The sequence below is a fragment of the Brachyistius frenatus genome, unplaced genomic scaffold (genome assembly GCF_029030835.1).
Source record: "Brachyistius frenatus isolate BFR_SWC_R1_liver_20210118 unplaced genomic scaffold, ASM2903083v1 Contig_22, whole genome shotgun sequence".
In the NCBI taxonomy this organism is placed as follows: domain Eukaryota; kingdom Metazoa; phylum Chordata; class Actinopteri; family Embiotocidae; genus Brachyistius; species Brachyistius frenatus.
Window position 1 is genome coordinate 977,372 of NW_027210621.1, and position 25,453 is coordinate 1,002,824.

General features: G+C 44.0%; 1 protein-coding gene across 1 annotated transcript in view; it reads right to left on the minus strand.

Moving 5' to 3' along the window:
* tenm1 (teneurin transmembrane protein 1) overlaps positions 1-25,453 on the minus strand; it is a 171,487-nt gene that overhangs the window by 140,888 nt on the left and 5,146 nt on the right. Inside the window, exons 2-3 of the mRNA XM_069696829.1 lie at positions 16,686-16,957; positions 11,367-11,696 (exon numbers count right to left, since the gene is read on the minus strand). Coding sequence (XP_069552930.1) covers positions 11,367-11,696; positions 16,686-16,902 — 547 coding nt within the window. The 5' untranslated portion in view covers positions 16,903-16,957. The remainder of the gene's footprint in view (positions 1-11,366; positions 11,697-16,685; positions 16,958-25,453) is intronic.

Below are 25,453 nucleotides of genomic sequence, written 5' to 3' on the forward strand. Positions count from 1 at the left end.
TGCTGAGTAAAAGTAAGTTGATTTTTTTTGGTGAGATTACCAGACACAAAAGTGGGACACGTGCCCGACAGTAATGTCCAGGGTGGTCATGACCGTTGACACTGGTTGGTCATGTGACTACTCTCCAAAACTGGACTCTACCTCAATATAAACATCACATTAAGGTCTGGGGAGAAGCGCTGTTTTAAGGACAATCTCAGGGAACAAAAATCACTGTCATAGCAGTGCGTCAGCTTGCGCAAATACATATATGAAATGAACACTTGAATGCACCAGTAAACTTTGCCAGTAAGAGAAAAATGTCTCACTCCGATTACACGGATTTGTGCTACAAACCGCTCGGAGACAAAATCTTCAGAAGAAGACGATGCAACAAATGTAATGGTAGATACCATAATTACGTCAGCAGATGTGTGTGTGTGTGTGTGTGTGTGTGTGTGTGTGTGTGTGTGTGTGTGTGTGTGTGTGTGTGTGTGTGTGTGTGTGTGTGTGTGTGTGTGTGTGTGTGTGTGTGTGTGTGTGTGTGTGTAGGGGGAAGGGAGGGGGTTGATAGGTGACTGACTAATTGCGAAGCTACTTGCAATCATGATGATTCATATTGAGTTACTCTGCTGCAATATGAAATGTTACAGTATGTTCAGTGTAAAGGTTTGCTTACATGTGCTCTTTATACATCTCGCTCTACCTGCAGTCGTCAATGTTGTGTCTATGTAATGTAGTACTGGCCACAGCAGTCACTGAATATCATCTACCTTGGCCAGACTCACTGCACCGGCTGGTGCCGATGTGATTCTGCTAGTGCACACACACACACACACACACACACACACACACACACACACACACACACACACACACACACACACACACACACACACACACACACACACACACACACACACACACACACACACACACACACACACACACACACACACACACACACACACACACACACACACACACACACATTGGAGAAAAACATCTGTTTGGAGCAAAATACACATACATGGACAAAAATACACAGTGTACACTCACTTGGAAGCACATGGACATACACAAATGCAGTGAGCGCATCCACAGCCAGAGTACACACAGTCACCCCATCCACCACACACGAACACACATAAACACTATCTGGAAATGGCATTGAGCATCTGTTTGGACAGCACTAGCACATTCAGTGTTTGTGAAACACTGGCAAGAGACCTGCGTTGGCCATGAGAAGCTTTTCTACTGCAGCACGATGACCGGGTGACCAAGCAGCCATCCAAATGTCTGCTTGCTTCATACACACACACACACACACACACACACACACATGGACCGCACACTTTCAGCCCGTAGAAGCCGCAATAAAAATTCAGTTGCATCCCCCCCCTGACATCAGCACTCTCTTTTCCCCAAGTCACCCATAAAATGCTGTTGCTTTTAGCAGCATTCTGAAGCATTTTAAGAAGCGATTTATTTAACAGCATGATTATCTATCCGGCGTTAGGGTGATCTAACAAAGTGATTGGGTGTGCTATTAAAGCCCTCTCCTCTGGCACAGGTGGCAGCTGTTCAGAGGACAAGCAAAAAAAAAAAAAAAAAAAGAAAGAAACCAAACTCCACACTTTGATGTATTCGTGATATTTTCCATATGTACACAATCAAATATTTGTCACGGCGCAACAGCGGATAAATGAATCTTTAGCACAAGGAGAAAGTGGTCAATCAAACATTCTATCACGAGCCCCAGTGGGCACACACATATCAACGAAACTCCCTCAAAGAAAATATGCTAAAAATAAATACAGCTTGGTGTTGGAGGCCTTGGGATAATTCCCTGTATTGTAAATGTGAAGGTGATGTCATACGCCATTCTGTCATGTCTCATCTTAACAATAATAACAATCTCCTTAGGGACTGCCAGTTAGCATGTACATACATCACATCAATGCCACTTTATAAAAGCGCCCCATTTGTGTTGCTGACAGCTCGGTTGGGGCTCTAAAGGTGTGCGAGTTTGTGGTGTGTTTGCATGCATGTGCTGTGTGTGCAGGAAGACAGACAGCGTCAGGAGCAGAGATGAGAATAAACAGAGACAGAGGAGGAGAGAGAGAACTCTTAAGGCAGGGAGAGTTAAGCCAAGGCCTGGAGGAGTTTTCAGTTATTTACATATGCAGATTCTGGTCACCCCAGATCCCTACCCTCATCAAGAGAAACCAATTAAAAATCTCTTCATTTAATGTTTACCTTAATTAACCGCAACAATTAACAGCTTTCCAAAGTCCTGTTGCGGCTTTTTCAATTAAAAGCTGTTGTGACAAAGGTTGCAATCCCATCCTATAAATTATATGGACAATCCTCCGGTGAGCAGAAGAAGTCCATCCCAGGGCAAAAGTGAACGAGTGAAATGGACTCATATATCACTATCTTTTTTTTTTTCTTTCATTTTGGCTTGTGCTTGATCTCGCACCTGACTTCAAAAAGTTTTTTTTGTATTTTTTGATGTGGACAATCATGGCTGTGTGTTCATGTGCACGTGCACACTTGGGCATGTGCATGCGTGGGTGGCCCGCTGTCCAACCAGCAGCACTCGTACTGGTCAGCAGATTGTTGGGTGAGACCCAGTGGACCATTAGCTGTCCATAGCAGTCAGGGCAGAGCGCTGATAATGACAGGTGGTGTACACACCCTGGAGGTCTGACAGGCTCGGGGCATCGTGCCATGTAACTACAGCCTTTACTACTGGCACCATGGCTGGGATGGCAGCCCTTAACACTGGCACTGATGCAGCTATCGCAGAAGTATCCCCGGCAGTGTTGTGGCAACTGCGGCGCAGGAGCAGCCATTACTATGAGCACTTTAACTAAAATGTCAGCGATTGTTAATGGCGGGGAAACCACTACACTGTCATTACTATCAGTGACACACTCTTGGCAAACGCATTCAAATCCTTATGTAGGCTCAGATGACAATTATGATTATCAGACTAACAATGAACGCGCACGTTCATTATTCAGACGAGCTTTTTTCACAGCGGAAGCCTGCTAAGCGACAGGTTCGATTCATCCTCACAGAGGATGGTATTGTGGCGGATATAAAGGTCCTGATTTGCTAGAAAATAGGGGAAGAAAATTCTGTTTGGAAAAGTTTGAATTTCCTCCTCCCCTCCATGGCAACTGTTTCCTTGTCAGTTCAGTTATGTTGTGGCTGCATTTTTCTCCCACCCCTCCAAAATACACACTCCACTGACCCTCTCACACACAGAACATAAAACAGGAGGAGAATGTGTGGGCATCTGAGTGTGTGTGTGTGTGTGTGTGTGTGTGTGTGTGTGTGTGTGTGTGTGTGTGTGTGTGTGTGTGTGTGTGTGTGTGTGTGTGTGTGTGTGTGTGTGTGTGTGTGTGTGTGCGTGCGTGCGTGCGTGCGTGTGTGTGTGTCCATACAGGCACCTTTGTGTCCTCCACCCCCTCTCAGCTTCTCCTCCCCAGTGCAGAACACTCTGATTTGCACTAATCTCTCAGTACACTCTCACGGCTATTGTTCCCTTCTGCTGTGAGCTTATTCATGTGCCACTCACCATGCTCTCCTCTCATTTTAATACCCCAACAGCGCTGGGAGCTAAAAACAGTTTTAAGCCCGCTTATTTGACTGTTTATTAAAAAAAAAAAAAAGGGAAAAAAATCAGCCTCGCCTCTCACCTCCTCTGCTGTGTAGGTGATCGCGGGATTGTGCAGAATGGGACTGCTTATTAAAATGGCAAGTAGGGGCTGGACTCTGTGATGTTTCCATCACACCGTTTATGTACACAGACAGCCTGTAGGCAGTCAGTGGACAGCGTGAGATGAAAGCTACGGCTGATATTCTGATTTGATGACTGTTGCCATGGCAGCGGGATGAGAATGGAGGAGGGGCATAAGCATTTACAGAGAGACAGAACATGAAATTATCCTTCTCACTCTATCTCACTCTTTCTCTTTCTGTTTCACACACACACACACACACACACACACACACACACACACACACACACACACACACACACACACACACACACACACACACACACACACACACACACACACATATATATATATATATACATACATCCCCAATGCCCCATCAACCAGTACTACAGTCCAGTAGGTCCTCCTTTGGATCAGTGAGCTGTAAAGGTCCATCATTAGGACAACAGGGTGGGGTCCAACATCCTGACAGCTTGTCAAGAACAGAGGCCTGCATGGCTAACTGTGTGACGAGGCCGCTATTAGAGAAGAGGAAAACCACACAACAGCTCTGCAGCTACAATAAGGCACCTGGCGGATTCATGGTAGCTCTTCAGCTTCTCCTGGATGGCTGAACGGCCGGTTCAATAAAAACAGTTTCTGGCTCCAGCGGACGTGTTTATAGCGTTTCCTCTGGCCAAGCGCAGCACCAGGGTTAAGTTGATCATCTCTCACTCTGGTAAAATAGCCAGGGGAGTCCATGTACCACTAGATCAACTCCACAACTTAAAGACCCTAAACGTTACAGCTCAGATGATCGATATGGCACTGAGCAATGTTCTTTACGAGCTAATAGACAAATCCATTCCTGCAAAACCCCTTGGGCCTTGGGAAGGCAAGAAGGGAGTTAGAGTATGCCGCTGTTTGCCTGATGTGGCCACTTAGACCTGCTTGCACGCACACACAAACACACCAGGGAAGTTAGAAGAGACAGTAGGATGCAGCTTGTGTGTGCGCACGCGTGCGTACATGCGATTGTGTTGGCACATCTGCAGATGTCTCTATCTCAGAGGATATCGTGGTATCCTGAGGTTATCACGGCTGCAGAGCTGCCAAAAGGAGATTTGTGTCCTTCAACATCAGAAGGAGGAAAAACACATAAAATCCATTTCATTCACGTGGGTTAAATGCTCTTATCTGACACTCCTGGATAAGAGAGCTTACATGAAACATTTGTAACTCTCACTATCTAATTAAAAATCCAGATTGCCTAATAAATGTCAGAATTGCATCATAAAGTAGAGAAATCCTCAAAATCTGACTCCCATCTAAAATCTAATTCTGTGTAACACCTGTTGCTATTTCACCGGGTTCCATTAGTACACCTCCACGGTATTTCAAACATAGCTTTAACATCTACTAGACTGCAAGCTAAAATTAAAAGTGGTCTAAAACCTGCCAGTATTTTCTAATGATGGCTCTCTAATATCCTGTGCGGTGTCTTTACTTGCCAGCGAGCCTCTCTTACTTGCTCTCTTCTCTGTGCCCTCCCTTTGTCTTTCCCTGTGCTGCGCGCTTGCTCATTAAACCGTGCGGCCAGTTTTGTACTCCACTCTCCCACCCTTTGTCTCCACGCCCTTTTCTAACCTTCTGCGATTCTTTCTTGAACACAGATTGGCCAAACTTGACTGAAAAACTTTTGGCACATCATTATAAAAATAATGGACCATGTTTATAAAGGATATGAGGGCCCTCTTTGACATTGTGCAGTCCCCTAGGCCCTCCAACAACCTAGTTTATAGGCAGCATGTAACATTTATGTTTAAGGTAACATTCATGCTTGTCTTATTCCAAGGCAAGGACAACACCCACACAGTGAAAGAATATTTCAAATGACTTTATTTGAAGGTCTAATGGCAGCGATCTATTTTGGGGCCATATGCCTCATTTAGTTAGTTGCTAAGTGTAGAAGTGGCAGCATCTACTTTGTTACCGAGTAACTTTCACACACAGGCAGAGAATATAAATTTAGCTTATCCTTAATTTACTGGACAAGCATATTAAGAGAAATTGAAATTAGTGAGGATAGATGTGAGAAAAGCCTTCTCCAGTGAACATGGTACTTTTTGAATTCACAGTAATGTCATTGAAAACAGTGAAAGCATTTCTGAATTCTAACCGATGAGGACATGAGGGAGGCTGTTAACTTCTCCTGTATTTTTCAATTGCTTTAGCGCTGCAGATAACTATTAATTTCATAATCAGATAGTCTGAAAACTATTTTTTTTATTAGTTGATGTGGGCTAACCTGCTTCAATGAATCCACACTGAAACTGTTTTTCAGTGCTGCTTTCATAAGGCTGGATTGCTAACTCGGGGACTGTAAATGTTTGAGGCAATCTGAAGACCCATTTTCTTCAAACCATTATCTGCAGTGTATGGCGGAAATGGAACACTCAAACCTTTCTAGTGCATTAATTTAGTGCTGTGATCAGACAGTTATAAAGGAGTTGTCAAGTTAAAAAAAAGAAATAATGGACGTCCTGCGGCCAATCAGGATCAAGTGCTTACAGAGGCCATGGTAATTACACAGATATTTGCATTTTAGCACAGAAAGTTATTGGGTATAATGACTGATAGAGCCTTTCACTGGACTGCAGCCCTATGCAGCCTTAGAACCCGTTCTGCTCGGAGGACGACGTGTGAAAAGTGCAGCGATGTAAAACCAGCAGGCTGTCTGCTACATGCCAATGTGTCAGTCTCAAAAGCGGAGGGAAAAATGATAAGCTATGAGAAAAGAGAGAGGAGTAAAACTGATTCAACTAATGACAAAGTGGTCAACTAATTAGCATCTCATTATGGGACAGTGTTGTAACCCAGATAATGCAGCCAATCTATTTTTTTTATTATTCCACACTGCAGTAATTCAGAAGACTGACATCTGCTCTCCTCTTTCTCTCAGCATTTATTGTAGTGCTCCCACCCAGTGACAGTAACCAGCACCTCTAAAGCTCTCTTCTTAACTCAATCTTGTTTACTTAATCCATGCACAAACAGCCATGTAATAACCGACAGGTACAGTGACTGCCCTTGTCATCACACTGCAGTTGCCAGACAACTATGATGATGGTGTATACCACCATGTAAGAATTGTCATTTTCACATTTCTGTGTGTGTTTAAATGAATTAAACAACATACTGCTTAGTTTCTTTCTTCCTCTATTCTTTATGCTAATAAACGAATTGCCGCCTATAGTTTTTTAGCTGCACATGTAACGGCAGGTTTTAGCCGCTCTCAGGCTCGGTCCTCTGCTCTCCCGCTGTTCGAAGTGGAAATAAGAGGAAATCTCAAAGCCCCTTCTTTATGAGAAATATAGCTCCGGCTTTCTGTGCACACAAAACAAAGCCTAAACATCAGTTTGTCTTCTGCAAGTTTAGCACCAACATTGGTCCATAAACAACAGAGGGAGACCAAAAGATCCTTTGTGTGGCTTCATTTTACCTCGTTCATTTCGCTGTTTAATTTCAGATCAATTACAAACTGAAATGTCCAAAGAAATACAACTGAATCACTGCTTTTACTATTTCATAATACATGTAGCTATCATACAGCAGCGGGATGGATTTGGGCATTTCCAAAGTGAAAGAGTTGCTGTTCTGATTTATGCCCAACAGCAGTGAAATCCTTAGTTGATAATTATTAACTATTCCCAACACATATCTGATTGGTCAGGATCTAAAGGCACATGGCATTCTATATTTTTCTACCTTTAATACAGTTGTGCTGTCACACACAGATTCACAGTTTATGAGCTATATCGTTACATGGCAACCATCCTCAGGTTGAGTCCTGTGCTCCATTACAGCTGTTGCCCATTTTAATGTTACACTTTGTAAAAGTCCATAAAATTCACTGTAGAAAGTCAGAAATATTTTGTTTTGACCAGTCGAGTTTATTACTTTAAAATGTGTCGTTTTCTCAATAACCTCTTGTAGTATCGTAGTATCTATAGTGGCAACCCACTGTGTCGCCAGAATTGGAGCCAGAATTGACCATATTTGGACGAGAGGTTAGAGCAGGGGAGGAGCAAGAGCTGGATCTGAATGAGTGCCTGAAGACACTGACCTGCAACCTGACTGCAGCCCAGGCATGTCAATGAAACCATGCACACCCCCAAACATACTTATCTTTGAGGCCTAATAACTAATTAATTATGGAATTATTTTGAGAAGGACAACTAATCCGAAAGAGGGAATTAAGCTAATAACACCATAATGAGCCTGAGGTTTTTTGGAGCCAGCCCCTCGTGGCCCTCAGTGGTATTGCAGTTTAAGGCAGTTCCGCATTGGCTTCAGTTTTCCGACCTGAAGACATCATCCATTTTTATATTTATCCACCAAGATAGTTTGTGTTCTTTTGTCCAGGTTTTGAGTTTGCAGTAAAGTAGGAAAACGCTCAACAGAGCAGGTAGCTCAAAGTTGGTAACCCTGGTAACAGACAGGCAAGAGAGTTCTGGATATATTCTCATCTGACTCTCTAAGAGAGCTATTATGTTTGTTCTATCCTTTTATCATTTGGCAATAAAACAGACTTAGTCTGGAGATGTATTCACCTACAGATTGTGAACTATAGGATCCATGCATTTCTGGTCTGGAGCTGTTTTAATTATACTTTTCAACTTTGTGGCAATAATTTAGGCAAATTATTTAATTATGACAATTTTCTCATGCACAAAATCAAATCCATAGTCTGAGCCCTGATCTCATCCCCATCCAACACCTTTTGGGATGAATGAAAACTTCAAATGAAACCCAGACCTCACCCCAGTCTCCACCCAACTAATGCCCTTTAGGCTGAATTCGAGCAGCTTTGCAGCCAAGAAAAAGTGTAGAAATATATCAATGCCTCTTATGGATTGACATTTAATAAAAGCACCTGTATGTCCACATACTTCTGACCATATAGTGATCATCCATGCGTATGTGTGTCTGTCAGCACTAAACTCTAGCTGAACTACATTTTGTCTTTCTACTGCCAATCTCCTCTGTTCTTACGGTGCACTGTCGTCAATTCAGGGTGTTGATGTTTCCCTGAGTTTGTCAGAAGGTCTGACTGGTGCTCAAGAATGCCTGCAGCCTTTCTCCAGGGAGGTGTCACAGTTGGTCATGCACGCACACATACACACACACACACACACACACACACACACACACACACACACACACACACACACACACACACACACACACACACACACACCACCCCCTCACCACCATCCCAATCACACACGCACACACAGACACACATGAAAGAGAATAAAGACAGACCTCTGTACAAATGTGGCTTCACACACAAACTGAATCTTTTTTCCCTTTTACTCTTTCTTAATCTGTCTCTCTATTTTTTTCTCACATCCACACCTACACACACACACACACACACACACACACACACACACACACACACACACACACACACACACACACACACACACACACACACACACACACACACACACACACACACACACACACACACACACACACATAAACACACACATAGTGACTAAATTGACTTGTCAGCTTCAATCAGACCAGGAACAAAAGGATTCCTGCCAGTTTGAAGCTGACATCATTAATGGGTTTGGGAGGGGGTGAGCTCTGAAGACAAAGGGAGTGCAAGGTCGGGCCGACTTAAAATGCACTTTCATTTTGGCAGGGACGTTAGCTTTTTGATTTCAGCCCTTTTACGCCAACATCTTTTTTTGCGAGTGGCTCTAACTTTCATTATCGCTGGGAACAGAGGGGCGTGTGAGACTTTGTTGTGCTGATGGAGAGAAATGTGACATCCATTATGCATTTCCTATTAAAGGATGCCACGCATGGACACACCTGGCCATGTGTCAGAGGGAGATGGACAGGAAGAGGATGAGAATAAATGGGCTGCTGCTGGTGGAGAGGAGACAAAAAAAAGGATTCCAATGCAGCAGAGAAGACAGAGGAAAGTGGTTAAGTGTGAGTGAGAGGAAGAGCATGTTCTTGAGAGTGTGTGTCAAAGTTTGGAGAGCCCTGGTACGTACAGTGCATTATCATGTGACATAGGAAATCCACACATAAACCAGCTTTCCTGGTGCATTGTAGCATTAAAGCCAAATGCTTTGAACATTCAAATCCTCCCCTCTCACGTCTGTGACTTCATCCATCCTCATTCTCTTCTGCTTCCTCTGCTGCATTCCCATCTGCCTTCCCCTATTTTTGCAGCTTTAATTCTGACCCTGGATAAAGATGGAGTCCCTCATCTCAAATGGTAATAACTTTGGTCCATATGCACACAGCCATCACAAATTGATTACTGTGTAATACTGCAAGCACTCCCACTCTCCCTCGCTCCCGCTCTCCCTCACGCTCACTCTCTCGCCTCTTCCATCGTATGATTTTCTAGGAGGCTGACTGCATGTCCAGACCGCCTGTCATTAAACAGCACCCCTGGGTGCATCCCGAACATAAACAACCACGTCTTAAAACCCTTCTCGCATAATCTTTCTCCTTCTCTGTCCTCTCATTCTCACAACATCTTTGTCAAACACTCGGAACCAGCTTCTCCTTCACCTGTTTTACCCTCCACCACTCATTTCCTTTTATTCTCATTTTATTCTCATTCTAATTATACCATTACATTACCATTTCTATTCTCTCATTTGCATTTTGCTCTCCCTGTCTCGTATTCTTCCCGTCTCTAATTCTCCTTCTCCCCCCTCTCTCTTTCTCTATCATCCTTCGTTCTCAGCCACTGAATACGTTCCACCTTTTTTGCTGCACATAAACAGACAGTGCCCTTGGGGATGGGTTGGAGAGCTCTGTTTTTGTTTGTGTGCACCTCTAACTAACTCTCCATCTGCGGGGAGCCCAGCCAAGCCCAGCAGTGCAAGACAGATAGCTGGCACCATCCCAGACTCTTCTCTAGTTGGCCCCATATCTTCACCCCCACCTCTCAACTTCTCCTTCCTTCCTTCCAGGCTGTAGTCTTCCCACAGAGGCAGTTGTCAGCTGCCCTCAGGCAGCCAGTCAGCCACTGTAGACGTGAGACCTCTACAATTCCCTCTCCTCAAAGCCTTAAACCAAAATCTGCTTCCGATGGATATTCAATCCTTTTCCAAGTGATACACCGTGGCTGTTTGGCGCTGGACTTTCCTCAAGCTCCATCCCCAGTCAACCGCAGGTTCACCTCCAATACGGGGTCACTTCAGAGACTAAATAACCAATAGCACAGTTTCTGTATTTAGTCACATCAAAGAGCCTTCAAAGAAAGAGGAACTTAAGCATTAGCATTACTTAAAAAAACTGAGTTTCAATCACGTAATTGCCCAAGGCTGAAACTTAAACTTTGAGAAGAGTGAAAATTCTATATGTTGGTTTTCTTTGCTTTCATCGGACAGGAATGTCTTCATAATAAAACTATAAGGATGTAATGTAAAATACTGTCAAGAAAATAAGATAAGGAAGTAGCCCAGGTGCTGCATGCTACTTATATGCATATCACTAAATCATCAAAGGTGTATTTCTACATAAAATGTCTGCTAAATTAATCTCCGCTGCTCATTTTGATGGACAATCCCCTTGAAGAGAGAGAATAAAGGTTTTTTTTCCACTCACCATGGTCGGGCTCAGACTTCCTATCGTGCTCGGTGTCAGTGAGAGAGAGGGCGGAGTTTGCGCGGCTGGTTAGGCAGGAGCTCTGCTCAGACTTCAGGCCGCGCATCCACATGTGCTGCAGGCCGTGAGCAGGAGAGGGGTCCACCTCCGGCTCCGTGTCCACGTCTGAGCTCACGCCCAGAGAGTAGCCGCGGCTGTGGACGTGGGCAGCCGGTCCAGAGCACAATGCCTCCTCCTCCTCCTCCTGATGCTGCTGCTGCTGCTGCTGCTGTTGTTGGTGGATGTGGTAGTCTGGGCTCCTCATCTGCCCAGCCTTACAGAAGTCTAAATCTAGAGGAAGGGGAGAGATAATGCAGATTGAGAATCACATAGACATAGATATTTTAAAGCCTCTAATGTCAGCATGTGTTTTTATTTGCCTCAGCGACTAAGCTGACCAGGTGTCTGTTAGAGACAGCTATTTACAAGCCAAATACCGAACACCTCCCAAATTATGTCAAGGGACAAGCTGTTATTTGAGCAAGCATTTATTAAAAGTTTTTCAGAAGTCCAAATCAAAATGCCACCCTCAATTTTTCTTAACCATTTGCAGTGAAGCTATATCCTGTTCAGGCTGCCTGATGTGTGTTATTGAGCTTGAGATGTATTGAACTGCTGCTCAAACAGAGCACTGATCTCATCTATATTCTCCTTGGTGGGGTGAAGAGATCAGATAAAGATCAAACCTTATTAATATTGACTCAGACTGAGGGAAAAATTGAGCCTCATATGCTTTCAGGTATTAGAACGCCCTCCAATCCCAAGCATCAACCTGTTATCTGAGAACATCAGATATACTGCGTTAGTCCTCTGGTTACACTTCAATTCAATTCAATTCAATTGAGCACTACCTTTTTTTCCTGTAGAGGCAGTTGAGTAAATTTTCTTCCTCACCACCTGAGTTTTCTGTTTGTAATGTGTAAGTGGAAGTGATGGAACTGATGGAATTTTAAAGAAATCAAGGGATAAATTGAAATCTATACAGATAGTAGCCTGGTACCATATAGGCTCCTCCGAGGAAAGAAAGACTTCCCCTCCGTCTCACTTAGTGCAGTACATATGTGTGTTAGGTCAGGTCCTCTGAACACTAACCACAGTGTTTCAATAAAAGCCACAGTCCTGTTGACCACCCCATTGACCAGCACCGTGTCCTGCTGTGGCTGTTTGATGGGGTCAGGACCAACTGTGGCACACATACTGTTCTGCTGGAATTAAACCGACCTAAGATTGGTCACCGCTGCACACTACTGTTTAGCTCAAATTGGCTGCAAGAGGCCAATTCAGGAGCAAATAGGCTATTTCCCAGTAGCAACAAAACATAGATCGACTGCACCCTCAAAAGTCATCTAAACAGTTTGTTTTGAAAAATATCTATAACACAACCAAAGATTTTAGGAGGAGATTAGAGGGGAAATCATTTTTTGAATAGTTTCCTATTTCCTGCTATTACAGTCAGCTGCTCCCCGATACTTCAGCACATAAACGACTATTTATATATTACAGTATTTTCGACAGTACTTTCACCCAGTGTTGTAATTACTGTCATAAGCAAAAATCTGATTGTGTGATAATCCCAATCAGATTGTGAAATAATAATGTGAAAAAGATAAACATTTGAGTTTTTAGTTTTGTGGGGTCAGGTAGTTCTTAAAGAAAAAAAAAAAAACCAGGAAAGACGCAGAGACAATAAAGGGTGTCCAGTAGCTCTCTTTTGTCCTCTTGGTGGCTCCTCACCTTTTAAATCTGTTTTACTTACAGATTAAGTTAACTATCTATAAACAGTGTCCACCATCAAGATGGGAGAAATTGTGAGTTGCTAAAAGCTCATCTGAGACTCCTCTAATTGTTATTGTGGACTGTTAGCGATATTCTTGTGAAGTTAATGTACTCTGGGCAGGTAGACTGCCCTGCTGTGTGACGGAAGAGATTGCTCGGACCATACGCAGCCAAAGAAAACAACTCGGTATCATGCCAAAGCATAATACTCCAGCAGTTCATTAGAGGATGTTGGGTCAGTGTCATGTTTAAGCATAAAAGTAAGGTGCCTTTGATTTAGGCACCAAAAACTACGTGGTTAAGTTTAAGGAAAGATCATGATTTGGGTTTAAGTAAGTAGCATTATGTACATCACATAAGTGATTTAATGTATGTTGTGTACCTCAAATGCTTAAAGTGTTACGTAAGTAACTTACTTACATTACTTAAAAGAAATCCATATTGACTTTTGCTTTCTTACTAACTCGAACACACAGTCCTCAGGGTGAAAGTCATGTGTTTTTTCCATCCAACTTTCCCTGACCTCCTACCTGTGAGACCTCTCTGTACTTTGTCACATTACCTCATTCTTCGATCCTGCTCATACAGGTATGTTTTTCACACCTATATGATGCAAAACATGACACTGTCAGGGTATCTTCTAATGGACCGATGGGTGTATGACACACTTTGGTGTGATACTGCGCTGAGAGGAAAAGCTGCAGGTAGTATGTTGGATTCTGGATTAAAAAATAAATCTGTTTTGATTTAAGACAGTAAAGGATGGTACTGTTTTTTTGGCGAAGGTGCTGGCAGTAATATAGTGCAGTAGTGTATTAACACTAGAGTTTCTCTATTTCACAGATTACCATAATTTAACCAACTTCATCATAAGATGTTATTTTCAAGAATGAGTTGCAGTAGGTGGTGAAAGGTTCCAACATAACTCAAACTATCATATTCTTGTTAGGCTCTGACTTCTGAATAATTCAAACATTTATGCTGAAACTCATTTATGATTTTGTAAACAAAATTATGAAAAGCATGAATTAATTAATTTGAGTTAATTAATAGGCAAACAAAAAAACAAATTATTTTGGTCAGCGCTGTGAAAGAGCTGTGGATCTACTGTATGTGTCTATCCATCAACAGTATCTTTCTCACATAAAGAGGCTAAGCAGGGACAGGTGCGATGTCGAGAAGATCCAAAGAGCAGGTAAACGCAGAAAGATGAATTTAAACAGCTGGGAAAAGAGCAGGGAGGAACGGAAGGGAGGAGAGGGCAAGCTGTGGCGGTTTAAAAGATGAAGGAAAATATGAAGAACATGGGTGGGGAATTGGGGGAGAAACGAATTGGCTGATCTTTGTCAGGAACACCGTAATCCATTAAAAATGTCACTGGAGGCAATGTCCTCCCTTAACAGTTGGTTACTTAGGTAGGGTATACTATATATAACTCTGTTGCCCAAAGATGAACAGATGTGCTTTGCAGAACCGGCTGCCATTGACATTTCAAAGGCTGCTTTGGGGGTCTTCTGCACCTGACCATATGACACTGATGACAGGGGATGCTGTTTGTTATGGAAACAGAAAGACTGAGCAACTGCAGAAAAAGGCATGTGCTCTTTGACAACATGGCGTTGTGGACGATATTGAAACAACATCATAATGACTAATGGCCATTGATGGGTCACTGTAAGGCGAACAGTGTGACAAAATCCATAGCAGGTGGCATTCATTACATTACATTACGTTTCATTTAGCTGACGCTTTTATCCAAAGCGACTTACAATAAGTGCATTCAAACATGAGAGTACAAAACCCAGAACAACAGGAATCAAGAAAATACAATTTCTTCAAGAAAGCCAAACTACAAAGTGCTAAAAGTAAGTGCCATTTAAGCGCTATTAAAGTTCTCCTATTCAAGGTAAAGTCTGAAGAAGTGTGTTTTTAGTTTGCGGCGGAAGATGTACAGACTTTCTGCTGTCCTGATGTCGTTGGGGAGCTCATTTCACCATTTAGGAGCCAGGACAGCAAACAGTCGTGATTTCGTAGAGTGTTTAGCTCACAGTGAGGGAGAAACAAGCCGATTGGTAGAAGCAGAGCGGAGTGAACGGGCTGGGGTGTAAGGTTGGACCATGTCCTGGATGTAGACTGGACCCGATCTGTTCGCAGCGCGGTACGCAAGTACCAATGTTTTAAAACGGATGCGGGCAGCTACTGGTAACCCAGTGAAGGGAGTGGAGGAGCAGAGTAATGGGAGTGTATTTTAGGAGGTTAAAGACCAGTCGAGCTGCTGCATTCTGGATGAGCTGAAGAGGTCGGATGGCACTAACAGGTAGACCTGCCAGGAGGGAGTTACAGTAGTCCAGACCTGAGATGACCAGAACCTGGACCAGAACCTGGAAGGAAAAGTAGTTCGGTCTTGTCGAGGTTAATTTTCAGGTGGTGTGAGGACATCCACTGAGAGATGTCAGTCAGACAGGCAGAGATTCGTGCGGCTACCTGTGTTTCAGATTGGGGAAAAGAGAGGATCAGTTGGGTGTCATCAGCATAGCTGCGGTAGGAAAAGCCATGCGAGTGAATGAGAGAGCCGAGAGAGTTGGTGTACAGAGAGAAGAGGAGGGGACCCAGGACGGAGCCTTGAGGGACACCAGTAGTGAGAGGACAAGGTTCAGACACAGATCCTCTCCAAGTTACCCGGTAAGTGTGGTCGTTGCATTCAAACCCTGAAATCCTCGGAGCAGCCTGCTCATCAGGAGTTGTAACTGTTATGAATGGCTGATGCTGCTTGTTAGCATGGTGGGTAGGTCTTGCAGAGTAGCAGGAGGTTGAGGTAGCAGAAAGAGTACCTATTGATCACCATGAACCCTGCACAGCGGCACGCTCCTGATGAGGAGCGGCTTCTCTCTTAACACCACACATGACCTGCATAAAGGCCATCCATCACAGCGAGCGCTGGCCCATTTCTCCTCCTGTCACCGGCACGGGAGAATTTTTCGGTGTGTACGTGTCAAACTGTGTGTGTGTGTGTGTGTGTGTGTGTGTGTGTGTGTGTGTGTGTGTGTGTGTGTGTGTGTGTGTGTGTGTGTGTGTGTGTGTGTGTGTGTGTGTGTGTGTGTGTGTGTGTGTGTGTGTGTGTGTGTGTGTGCGCGTGTGTGTCTCTGTCCGCCTGTGTCTGTAGCTGTGTGTGTGTAATGAAGGGTGGTGTTCCACCCCGGGTGAGGCCAGAGAGGTTTGGGGTTGACCTAGTTTTGCTGTGGGAGAGAAATATCACCTCCGTGGAGAAGAGGTAATTGGCTGCCTTCGACTGTCCTTCTGGCTCATTGTGGACTGTAATAGGTAATTCACATAGGTCCTTTTAAAGACCTCTGTGTGTGTGTATGAGTGTGTCTGCTGTATGTGTGTCTTTTGGTGCCAGTATCCATTTGAGTCCACATAAAGTATCAATGCACCTGTGTATTTTCAGGTAACTACGTCCAGCCTAAGCAATGCCCTGACACCACGATAAGCACGACCTGCTACCTGGTTGGGGTTGGCTGTAGTTGCTCTGTCGTTCCCGGTGTGAACCCAGGGTGAGGCGTAGCTCGTGTGTGTAGTCAGGCAGGGTTTCGCGGGAGGTGTAGGAGCGGTGATGGGTGCGGCCGTCCTCGCTCTCATCGGACGAGCTGGTGTAGGACATCTCCATCTCATGGCGTCCCTTCGACAACGGCTGGTAGGGTTTACTGTCCATCTCCTCCATGGCTCGTAGGGCTCCACTTAGTCACTCAGCACAGCCACAGCACAGAGCTCAGAGTCTGGAGGAAGGGCAGGCGAGGGAGACGATGAGGAAGAGGGAGAGAGATACAGTGAGGGAGGGAGGAAAAAGGATGGGCCAGTGGGGGGAAATGAAAGGAAACAGGGGATTGAACAGACAGGGTAGAGGAGAAAAATAGAACAAGAAGCCTGTTATTGAACACAGTGGAACAATACTGCAACATCTGCTCATTCCAATTACAGCGGACATTCATAAACAGTTTTCAGCTTCTTTCATTCTTCACACCAAAGGTTACCTCCGAATCAATGTACTCAGAAGGGGCCGCGATGGAAGCCATTATGTCCACATGAGTTTGAAGAGAAATTGGCCAAAATCAGGCACAGTTTATTGTTCTGTCAGTTGTGGTTTCTGTTTCCTCTCCGAGCTTTATCTCTCTCTTTCAGTCAACCATTGACAAGTTACAGATAAATCAACAAATGTGTAGCTGTCGCTCCCTTTAAACACTGCGGCTCACAAGATTCTGAAGTCCTGATGAAACACTATGAGACACCAGTGTCATTGCCCTCCCAAATGGAGTAATGATAAATCAGCTCTTTTAGCTCCATTCAGCTCAGATGCTCTTCTTCTCTCAACCACATCAAAAAAATCTTCTTGTGATAACGTCCAGAGCCATACACTTCTACCGCCATAGCTAATGACTGATTGGGACAATGATTAGAGCACAGAAGAAGTGATTAGAAAATACTTCATTTATATTAGTTCTCTTTCACCGTGCCCTGCTCGAGGCCTTTCCAGCCTATTTCCTGCAGTTATAAAGCTTCTAAATGGAGCTTGAGAGGGTCATTGCTCATAGAGACAAAGTGCTATGGTATTGACCTCTTCAGGGAGTCCTGTAGTCCATATATCAAAGCCATTAGAGCGTGCCTGCTCAATACCTCAGAGATCTGCAGCACAGGGCGATCACCACTAGTCTGATACAAGTTTACAGCTGACCTTTCTACTACTGCAGTAATGCTTTCATTCCACCTGAAAGACTCCTTCCCCTGGCCTTGTGCTCACCCTCCCCATTCCCTACATGCATGCAAACACACAGGCCGGTCTGCATTACACACACACACACACACACACACACACACACACACACACACACACACACACACACACACACACACACACACACACACACACACACACACACACACACACACACACACACACACACACACACACACACACACACACACACACACACACACACACACACACACACACACACACACACACACACACACACACACACACACACACACACACACACACACACACACACACACACACACACACACACACACACACACACACACACACACAAACACACACAAATTACCCACTGACCTATGACAGGAGACAGTCAAAAAATGGGCCGAGTCGCTCGCACATTTATCCCACACACACCCTCCACCCCCTGCTGACATTATCATAGCACACATGATCTGTAAAAGCTCTTTCACTCCATCCATCTTTTTGTTTTCCCTTTAATGGTGGCACTAAGCATGACAGCACCTTTAAAATATGTAAACACATTTTTTTGCCTCCACTCATCTTGGCCGCATTGTAGTATACAGTAAGCTCTTCCACACACAAACACACACACTTGTGGTTCCCTGCAATCACGATGCCTTTCATTTTGATTGGCAGGAGTTATTGCAAGGAATCAAAGCCCGCTATTATCTCAGCTTCCCCGTCAGAATGGGATTGACTGGTGTCACCTTCTCTCTGGTACGGCGAGGAGTGAGTATACATTACCCTCTGAGCTCTGAGCTTGCTGCAGGCACTGACTGCTGTCTGTCTCTACAGAGGCTCTCCGTCCTGTTTTATGTCTGTCACACACTTACACACGAGAATGAAAGCATGCAATCCAGCACAAGGGTGCACCATCTTGTTCCCACGTCACGTGTGTGGACATACACAGACAGTCTAGGCAACATGTTTGCTTAGTACATGCAGTCCTGCATGTATTTGACGTGTATAGACATGGTTTCCTTTACAACACACCTCTCCTGGTTAACCCCCCCCTCCCCCTCTTTTACCATCCCTCTTTCTTGTCCACCTCTGCTCGCCCTCCTCCTTCCCTCTCATCCTTCCTCTTCTTCCCTTAGCTTACATGCTTCTTCCACCCTCCACCTCGTCCTTTGAGGCCCCTGCATTTAGAGAAGTAAGCCTGCTGGCGGGGGTTATTCCTGCTAATTCTAGCCCACAGTGGGGTGCCCATTAGGGGGTTTGATTCTCCGTTTTGATGTCAAAACCTGGAGGTTGTTTCCTAGAGCCGAGCTCACTTCAAACAAGACACATCGGCGTTCTCTAGGACGAGTCAGCATGTGCCACCTGAGCACAACACCAGCCTGGATTTGCAGTTGAGGAATAACCACCTTTGGGGCGTAGTGGGCACCACGGCTCGGCTATGGGTTGCTATTCATAGAACACAAACAAGAACGGCCCTGGAAAGGTCGGCGGATGTTGTAATAATTGGTTCCATGCTGGAGTAAATTTTTTATACGGGAATCTTCAAAACCCTCACTACAAGATTTGTATCATCTCTCTCATCATTTTTTCATGTTCATGTAGAGTGGGGGACTACACTGTGCAATGAAGGTAGCCTTAGTCAATCTAAGTGTTTAGCTGATTGTATCTCTATACAGCCAGTTACTGACAATGCTCTTCATCATCTGAATGTAAAAGTAAAGTATGTAAAGAGAGAAATGACTCCAAATATGCATTTCAACCAACTATATAAACCACAGAACACAGATGAGTCACTTATAGATAGACTGCTGTCAGAAAATACACCAAAATAAATAAGTTATTGTTCAGAGGTGCGACAAATGGATTAACAGTGAGTGATATATGCAGTGACCACTGTATGCATACTTTATTGTATGATCCTATGCCTAATTTAGTTCTAATCTATAATTCATCGGTGTGTAATGAACTCTTCGCCACACGGTTTAAAATTAATATGAAATGACAACCCTGAGTAAAACACATGCATCACTTTACATTGTTATCTCCATCCTCCTCTTTCTGTCTCATATCAATCCCTCTTTCACAAGCACACACATACGCACTCACACGCACGGGAGTGATAATCCAGGGTTACACAGATGTAATAATATCAAATGGGACCCTTCACCCCCTTAAACCCCTCCTTCTATCCATCTTTTCTTTCAAACAGTGCAACCATTGGCCATTGGGCTGTTTTTTTCCCCCCAAATCTGCTTAGAGAAGTGATCGAGGCTCAAAGAGACAGTTGCTTTTAAACAGGATTTACGCTCCAAGTCTTCTGTAGAGGGGCGGGGTCCCTCAGATGTCCAACAACAGCAGTGAAAACACAAACAGCATGGCAGAGATCGTCATGTGTAACGGCAAGGACCATGAGGACAAGTCAAAACGGATTTACTCTCTCCAATCTCAAATGAATGGGCTGAAATCATGACGAACAAACGGGAAGAAAGAGCATGCAAAATGGGGAGAAAAAAAAGAGCGAGGCAGAGAGAGGATTGGGGCCAGGCAGAGGCAGAGAAATTGAGTTTCACATTGGTAAATAAACAAGGAGGACGGGGAGAGCAGAGTGCCATCCAATAATATTACCTCCTCTGATTATTGATACAGTAGAGTTGCAGGATTACAAATACATTTCCACCATGCAGAGATCAACTTATTTTCATAACAGCCTTGAGACCCCAGTGAGTAGGGAGCTACTTCCTTTGTTAGATCTGGCCTTTACACATTTTCTAGACGCTTGTTTGCGCAGTCGAGCTAATTCCGCTCCCTAAACAGGCCGCGCAAGCCACAGGAATGACAATGACAAGTATATTCATGTCACAGCATAAATTTATCGCAGAAGTGAAATCACGACAACCCCCATAGTTGTTGTTTGCAGCTTTTCATTTTGTCCACCATTACAATGGCTTAATCATCAGAAAAAAAATCAAGACACAGTCTGCGGCTGCAAATGCAGATCCAGGCTACAGGTCCTACGGGAGTAAACAGTGAGCTGTCAGAGAGAGATGCCTCTCCTGGAGTGAGGGTGTGTATGAGTGAGTGTGTGTGTGTGTGTGTGTGTGTGTGTGTGTGTGTGTGTGTGTGTGTGTGTGTGTGTGTGTGTGTGTGTGTGTGTGTGTGTGTGTGTGTGTGTGTGTGTGTGTGTGTGTGTGTGCATGAAGAGATGAGGAGGGAAGGGGGGCTGAGGGGGTAGGGCTTAAAAAGCTATCTCTTCCATTCGTTAGCACCACTACGGCTCCTCAGGCATATGGCAGGGACAACTCTGATGAGAGGCCCTAAAGGACCCATAGGACCCTGTTATACCTAGACCACCCGAAACACAACAAAACAGCACACTGCCTACTGGGAGCCCCGCTGAGAGGAGGGAGGGATGAACGGCGAAACAAGGATAAAGAGAGTGATGGATAGATAACGAGAGATGGAGAGATTTCACTGTGAAAATGGGGGGAATTGAAGGATAGAGAGATTGCCAAGTGAGACATGGAGTGATAGAGGGTTTTAATTAGTGGATAAGGGCCGCTATCTGTGGGCGGCGGCAGCACTCTCGTCACGTAGTTGTGCTTTCATAGCTGACCAAGCCTGAAATCTCTTGCAGCTAATGCCGAGTTTACCAGCAGAACACATACTGTAGCGTATGCCCACACACGCACGCACACACACACACACACACACACACACACACACACACACACACACACACACACACACACACACACACACACACACACACACACACACACACACACACACACACACACACACACACACACACACAGAGTCAGACACACATACGCCTGGACCTCACCATACATACAGTATCCCTGCCAGGTTTCAAAGATGAAACACATACTAACAATCAGACACACAAGGACACACACTCAGTGTCCTTGCACCTACACACACTTATAGCATTTCACACTGGCTGACAAACAACACACTTGAACACCCACATGCCATAGAGAATCAACACAGTCTTTACAGGCCTTTTCAGAAAAAATAGTGTTTTGTAAAGCCTCGCCTGCTGTTTCCCTCTATCATTGTCTTTGCCATTCAGCCTTTACTGCATGCCTTCATTATTCCACGCACAGCAGCACCCAAGGTTAATGCATCTATGTACGAAGCGAGTCATATAGGTGACACAATGGTGCAGTAATCCTCATTGTGCTCCCACTCGTGTCCGAATGAGAGCATGACCAAGAAGCAGGAAATAAAGGTCTGCGTGTCCATTCAGCGAGTAGATCGCTTCTTGTCAGGAGCTGTCAGGGGCTGGCAAACCATCCTGGACCATTTGACTATTTATAGTGGACATGGCTCAAATCCCACATCGGCGCTGGCTGCCTGAGCGGTGTGGAGAAATCCATAAGGTCCTGCACTATTCATGGCCTCTGAATGTGGCCTCAAGCGAGGGAGTAGCTAAGGTTTAACTTTTCAAAGACCGTTTTTTTATATCTTGACTACAGTCATAACTTTTTTCTGGCTTTTAGATCTCGGGGTATAGTCTTTTTCCCACTGCTTCTTACCAGACTACCACTTTCTATTCATGATAGCCACCTCTACTCCTCTCTGATCTAAAGCCCTCTGCTGATTCCCCAGAAGGCCGAGGAGCAAACAAAAAACACCCAAAAATTACGACGATATGCAACGGCACACATGCCCCGTATTCACATGCACCTCGCATTCGCTTGCAGGCGTAAACAGGCTTTTGACCACAATTACACATACACACACATGGAGCAAGAGACACCACCTAAAACCACTTAATCAATATTCCTGACAAGGTAAAGCTTTATTCAACCCATTTGATATTCCTCCTCTCTTGCAAGATAAATGCATGTCACTGTCCCCTTAGCTTGACTAAAAGGCTGTTCACACTAACTCGCTTTGCAAATAAAGCTTTACATCATGAGTGACAACCTCCTAAGCTCTCTGCATCAGCCACTGCTTGGTAAAAAGCCTCTTTCAATAATGCATTTGACCGCCAAAACCTCTAACACCCAAAGCAGAACAAAGTGGCAGCATTACAGATGCAAAATTAATTGACAAATCAATGCCATTGATTCCAGAAATTGGATTTGGTGATTAGCTATGTAAACAGTGCTTCCTGTGCGTCTTTCTTCATGAAGTTGTTGATGACGGAGAAATGACTGTATAGAGCATTAGTCCAGCAGAGGAGGGGCTGAAAAGATCTACAAGTAGCTGTTGAGCGGCGTCGCATATTGATTTTTTTTTTTTTTTTAATGCTAAGTGGGCTAATCTTCCATCTACGCTGGCTGCAATGTGACACTTGTCATCGCACAAAAAGAAAGGACTATTTGAGAAGAGGTGGATTTTTCTGATGTTTCCCAATCCACAAGTGCAGAGTGCTCCCCGTGGCTCCTCCTGCTCCTCAGATCTGTAGGCTGAGGGCACAGATGGCATTCAGCAGCCTTGCACTGGAAAATACTTCTCGACAAAGAGAGGAGCTGCACCTCAAAGACCGCAAGACTCAGTCGGGAACAAGCCGTCGTCCTTGCAGTGCTTCTTTTGTGAGCTGATGAGACAGAGATGTGTGAGGGCTGAATACACTCCATGCATATACTTGTTTGGTTTACATAAACATATAAACACACTTTCAAAGTTTAACCACGCTCACAGATAGATCGAGGGAATTCAAACTTTCACCAAAAATGAATGTGTAGTTGTTAGCAATGTAAGGGATTTTTTTTTTTTCAGCCCTGAAGGTTTTACTGCATGTGTGCTACGTATCACTGAAAAGAATCGTTTTCTAGATAAACAAATCATGTAAGCCTGAAATCAATAGCACATACTGTAAAATGTATTTGCAGTTAGGAAATGGCAGAAAGTCATTTTCAGCACTTTTCTCCTCAATATCACGTACCTCGCTCTGTTTTTTTTTTTTTTTTTTTTTGTATTTATCCGGTGTCTTGTTTTCCACTGCAGCCTTTCCCCTCTAAAAATTTGCCAGGCAAAACTGCAGTGGGCATGTTCCTGAAAAAAATTTGCATTTCTCATTTTGTTGCTTGTCAGATGAATCATTGTGTCTTCCGAGCACATTAAAGGGAAGAACATGTGAATTTTTCCAAACATTTTTCTTTTTTTTTGTTGTTTGAAGCGCATCGGTCGGGATGACATGCAGCGCACGCTGTAAAATTTGGAATTTCAGGATTGTTACATCTGGAGACAACACGTATTATGGCTGCTTTACTTGAAAAATGGCTGCACAGTGCTGCCATGATTTTCTTGGAGAAGGTATCGGTTTTTCTTTCCCTTCTTCTTCTTTTCTCACATCACTTTTCTTTGTGCAGTTTGGCTTGGCATCTTGGCTGGCAATCAGCGGGGAATGTGTGTCTCTCCACTAAGAAGTCAATTTGGGCGATGATACACGTACTTGAAACACGTCCCAGAGTTCACGGTGGATCAAGACTCATTCTGAAATGAAAACATGAACAACAAAACAACTCCCCTGCAACGCAGTGAAAAACATACTGAACTCCATTGTACTGTACTTACTGTACTGTATTGTATAAAACATGGCCTCCAGCAGAGACGCATCAAGCACCATTTTGGAGCTATTCATCTTTTCTATGAGTTAATAATTCATGATCATCTAGAAAGTAGAGCTATGAATATTACTGATGATACACATGAGGCTATTTACCAGTCAGCAGGAAATAGATGAACTCGTTTAGAGCAGAGATCTACACTATAACATCACTGTGCTATATGTTGCCAAATAAATCATTTTACAGGTATGCAACAAAGCCACAGATCCAACATACTGATATTGAGATATTAATCGTGGTCTCGTGGTTAAAATGTAGATATATAATGTGTTGCTGATGTTTGATTATGTGCTGGAGTGCAGCATGTGTGCAGTCAAGTGACTCTCTGATCAACTACTTTGTTACAGTAAAAAAAAAGTGAGGGTGTTTAATTATCACTTGTCTTCCAGCTGATCACGTGCAAAGTGTTTCTGAATATTTGATGCGACTTTGACTGACTCCTTCACTGATCATTTCTAGGTATCGACTGCAGGTGAAACGCTGCCGCACATCTCGTCACTAAAAGCCGGCCAACTCCCTTTTTTTTTGTCCTCTGTTGTCAACAAAAGCAGGATAAAATGTAATGGATTTTAACTTAATTATTTTGACACTCACGCCAAAGACATGCACTTTGAAGTGAAGGACAATTTATGTGGCGATAAACTGGGGAAGAGACAAAAATGGATTTTTCTTCTTCTAAAGTTGTCCACCGACTTGATTAATAAAAATTTCATGGGGGGAAGTGTGTCCACGTAGATGTGCATCGGCTTTCTTTGTGTGTGTGTGTGTCTGCTTAGATATTACACATAATCCGTTTTTTATGATAGTTATGGTTTCAGTAATATCAAACAGAATATGAAGTACCCTTATAAAACATTGAAAGTGTACAAAATAACAGAAACACCTTGCAATAAGTCAACAACTAGTTTACA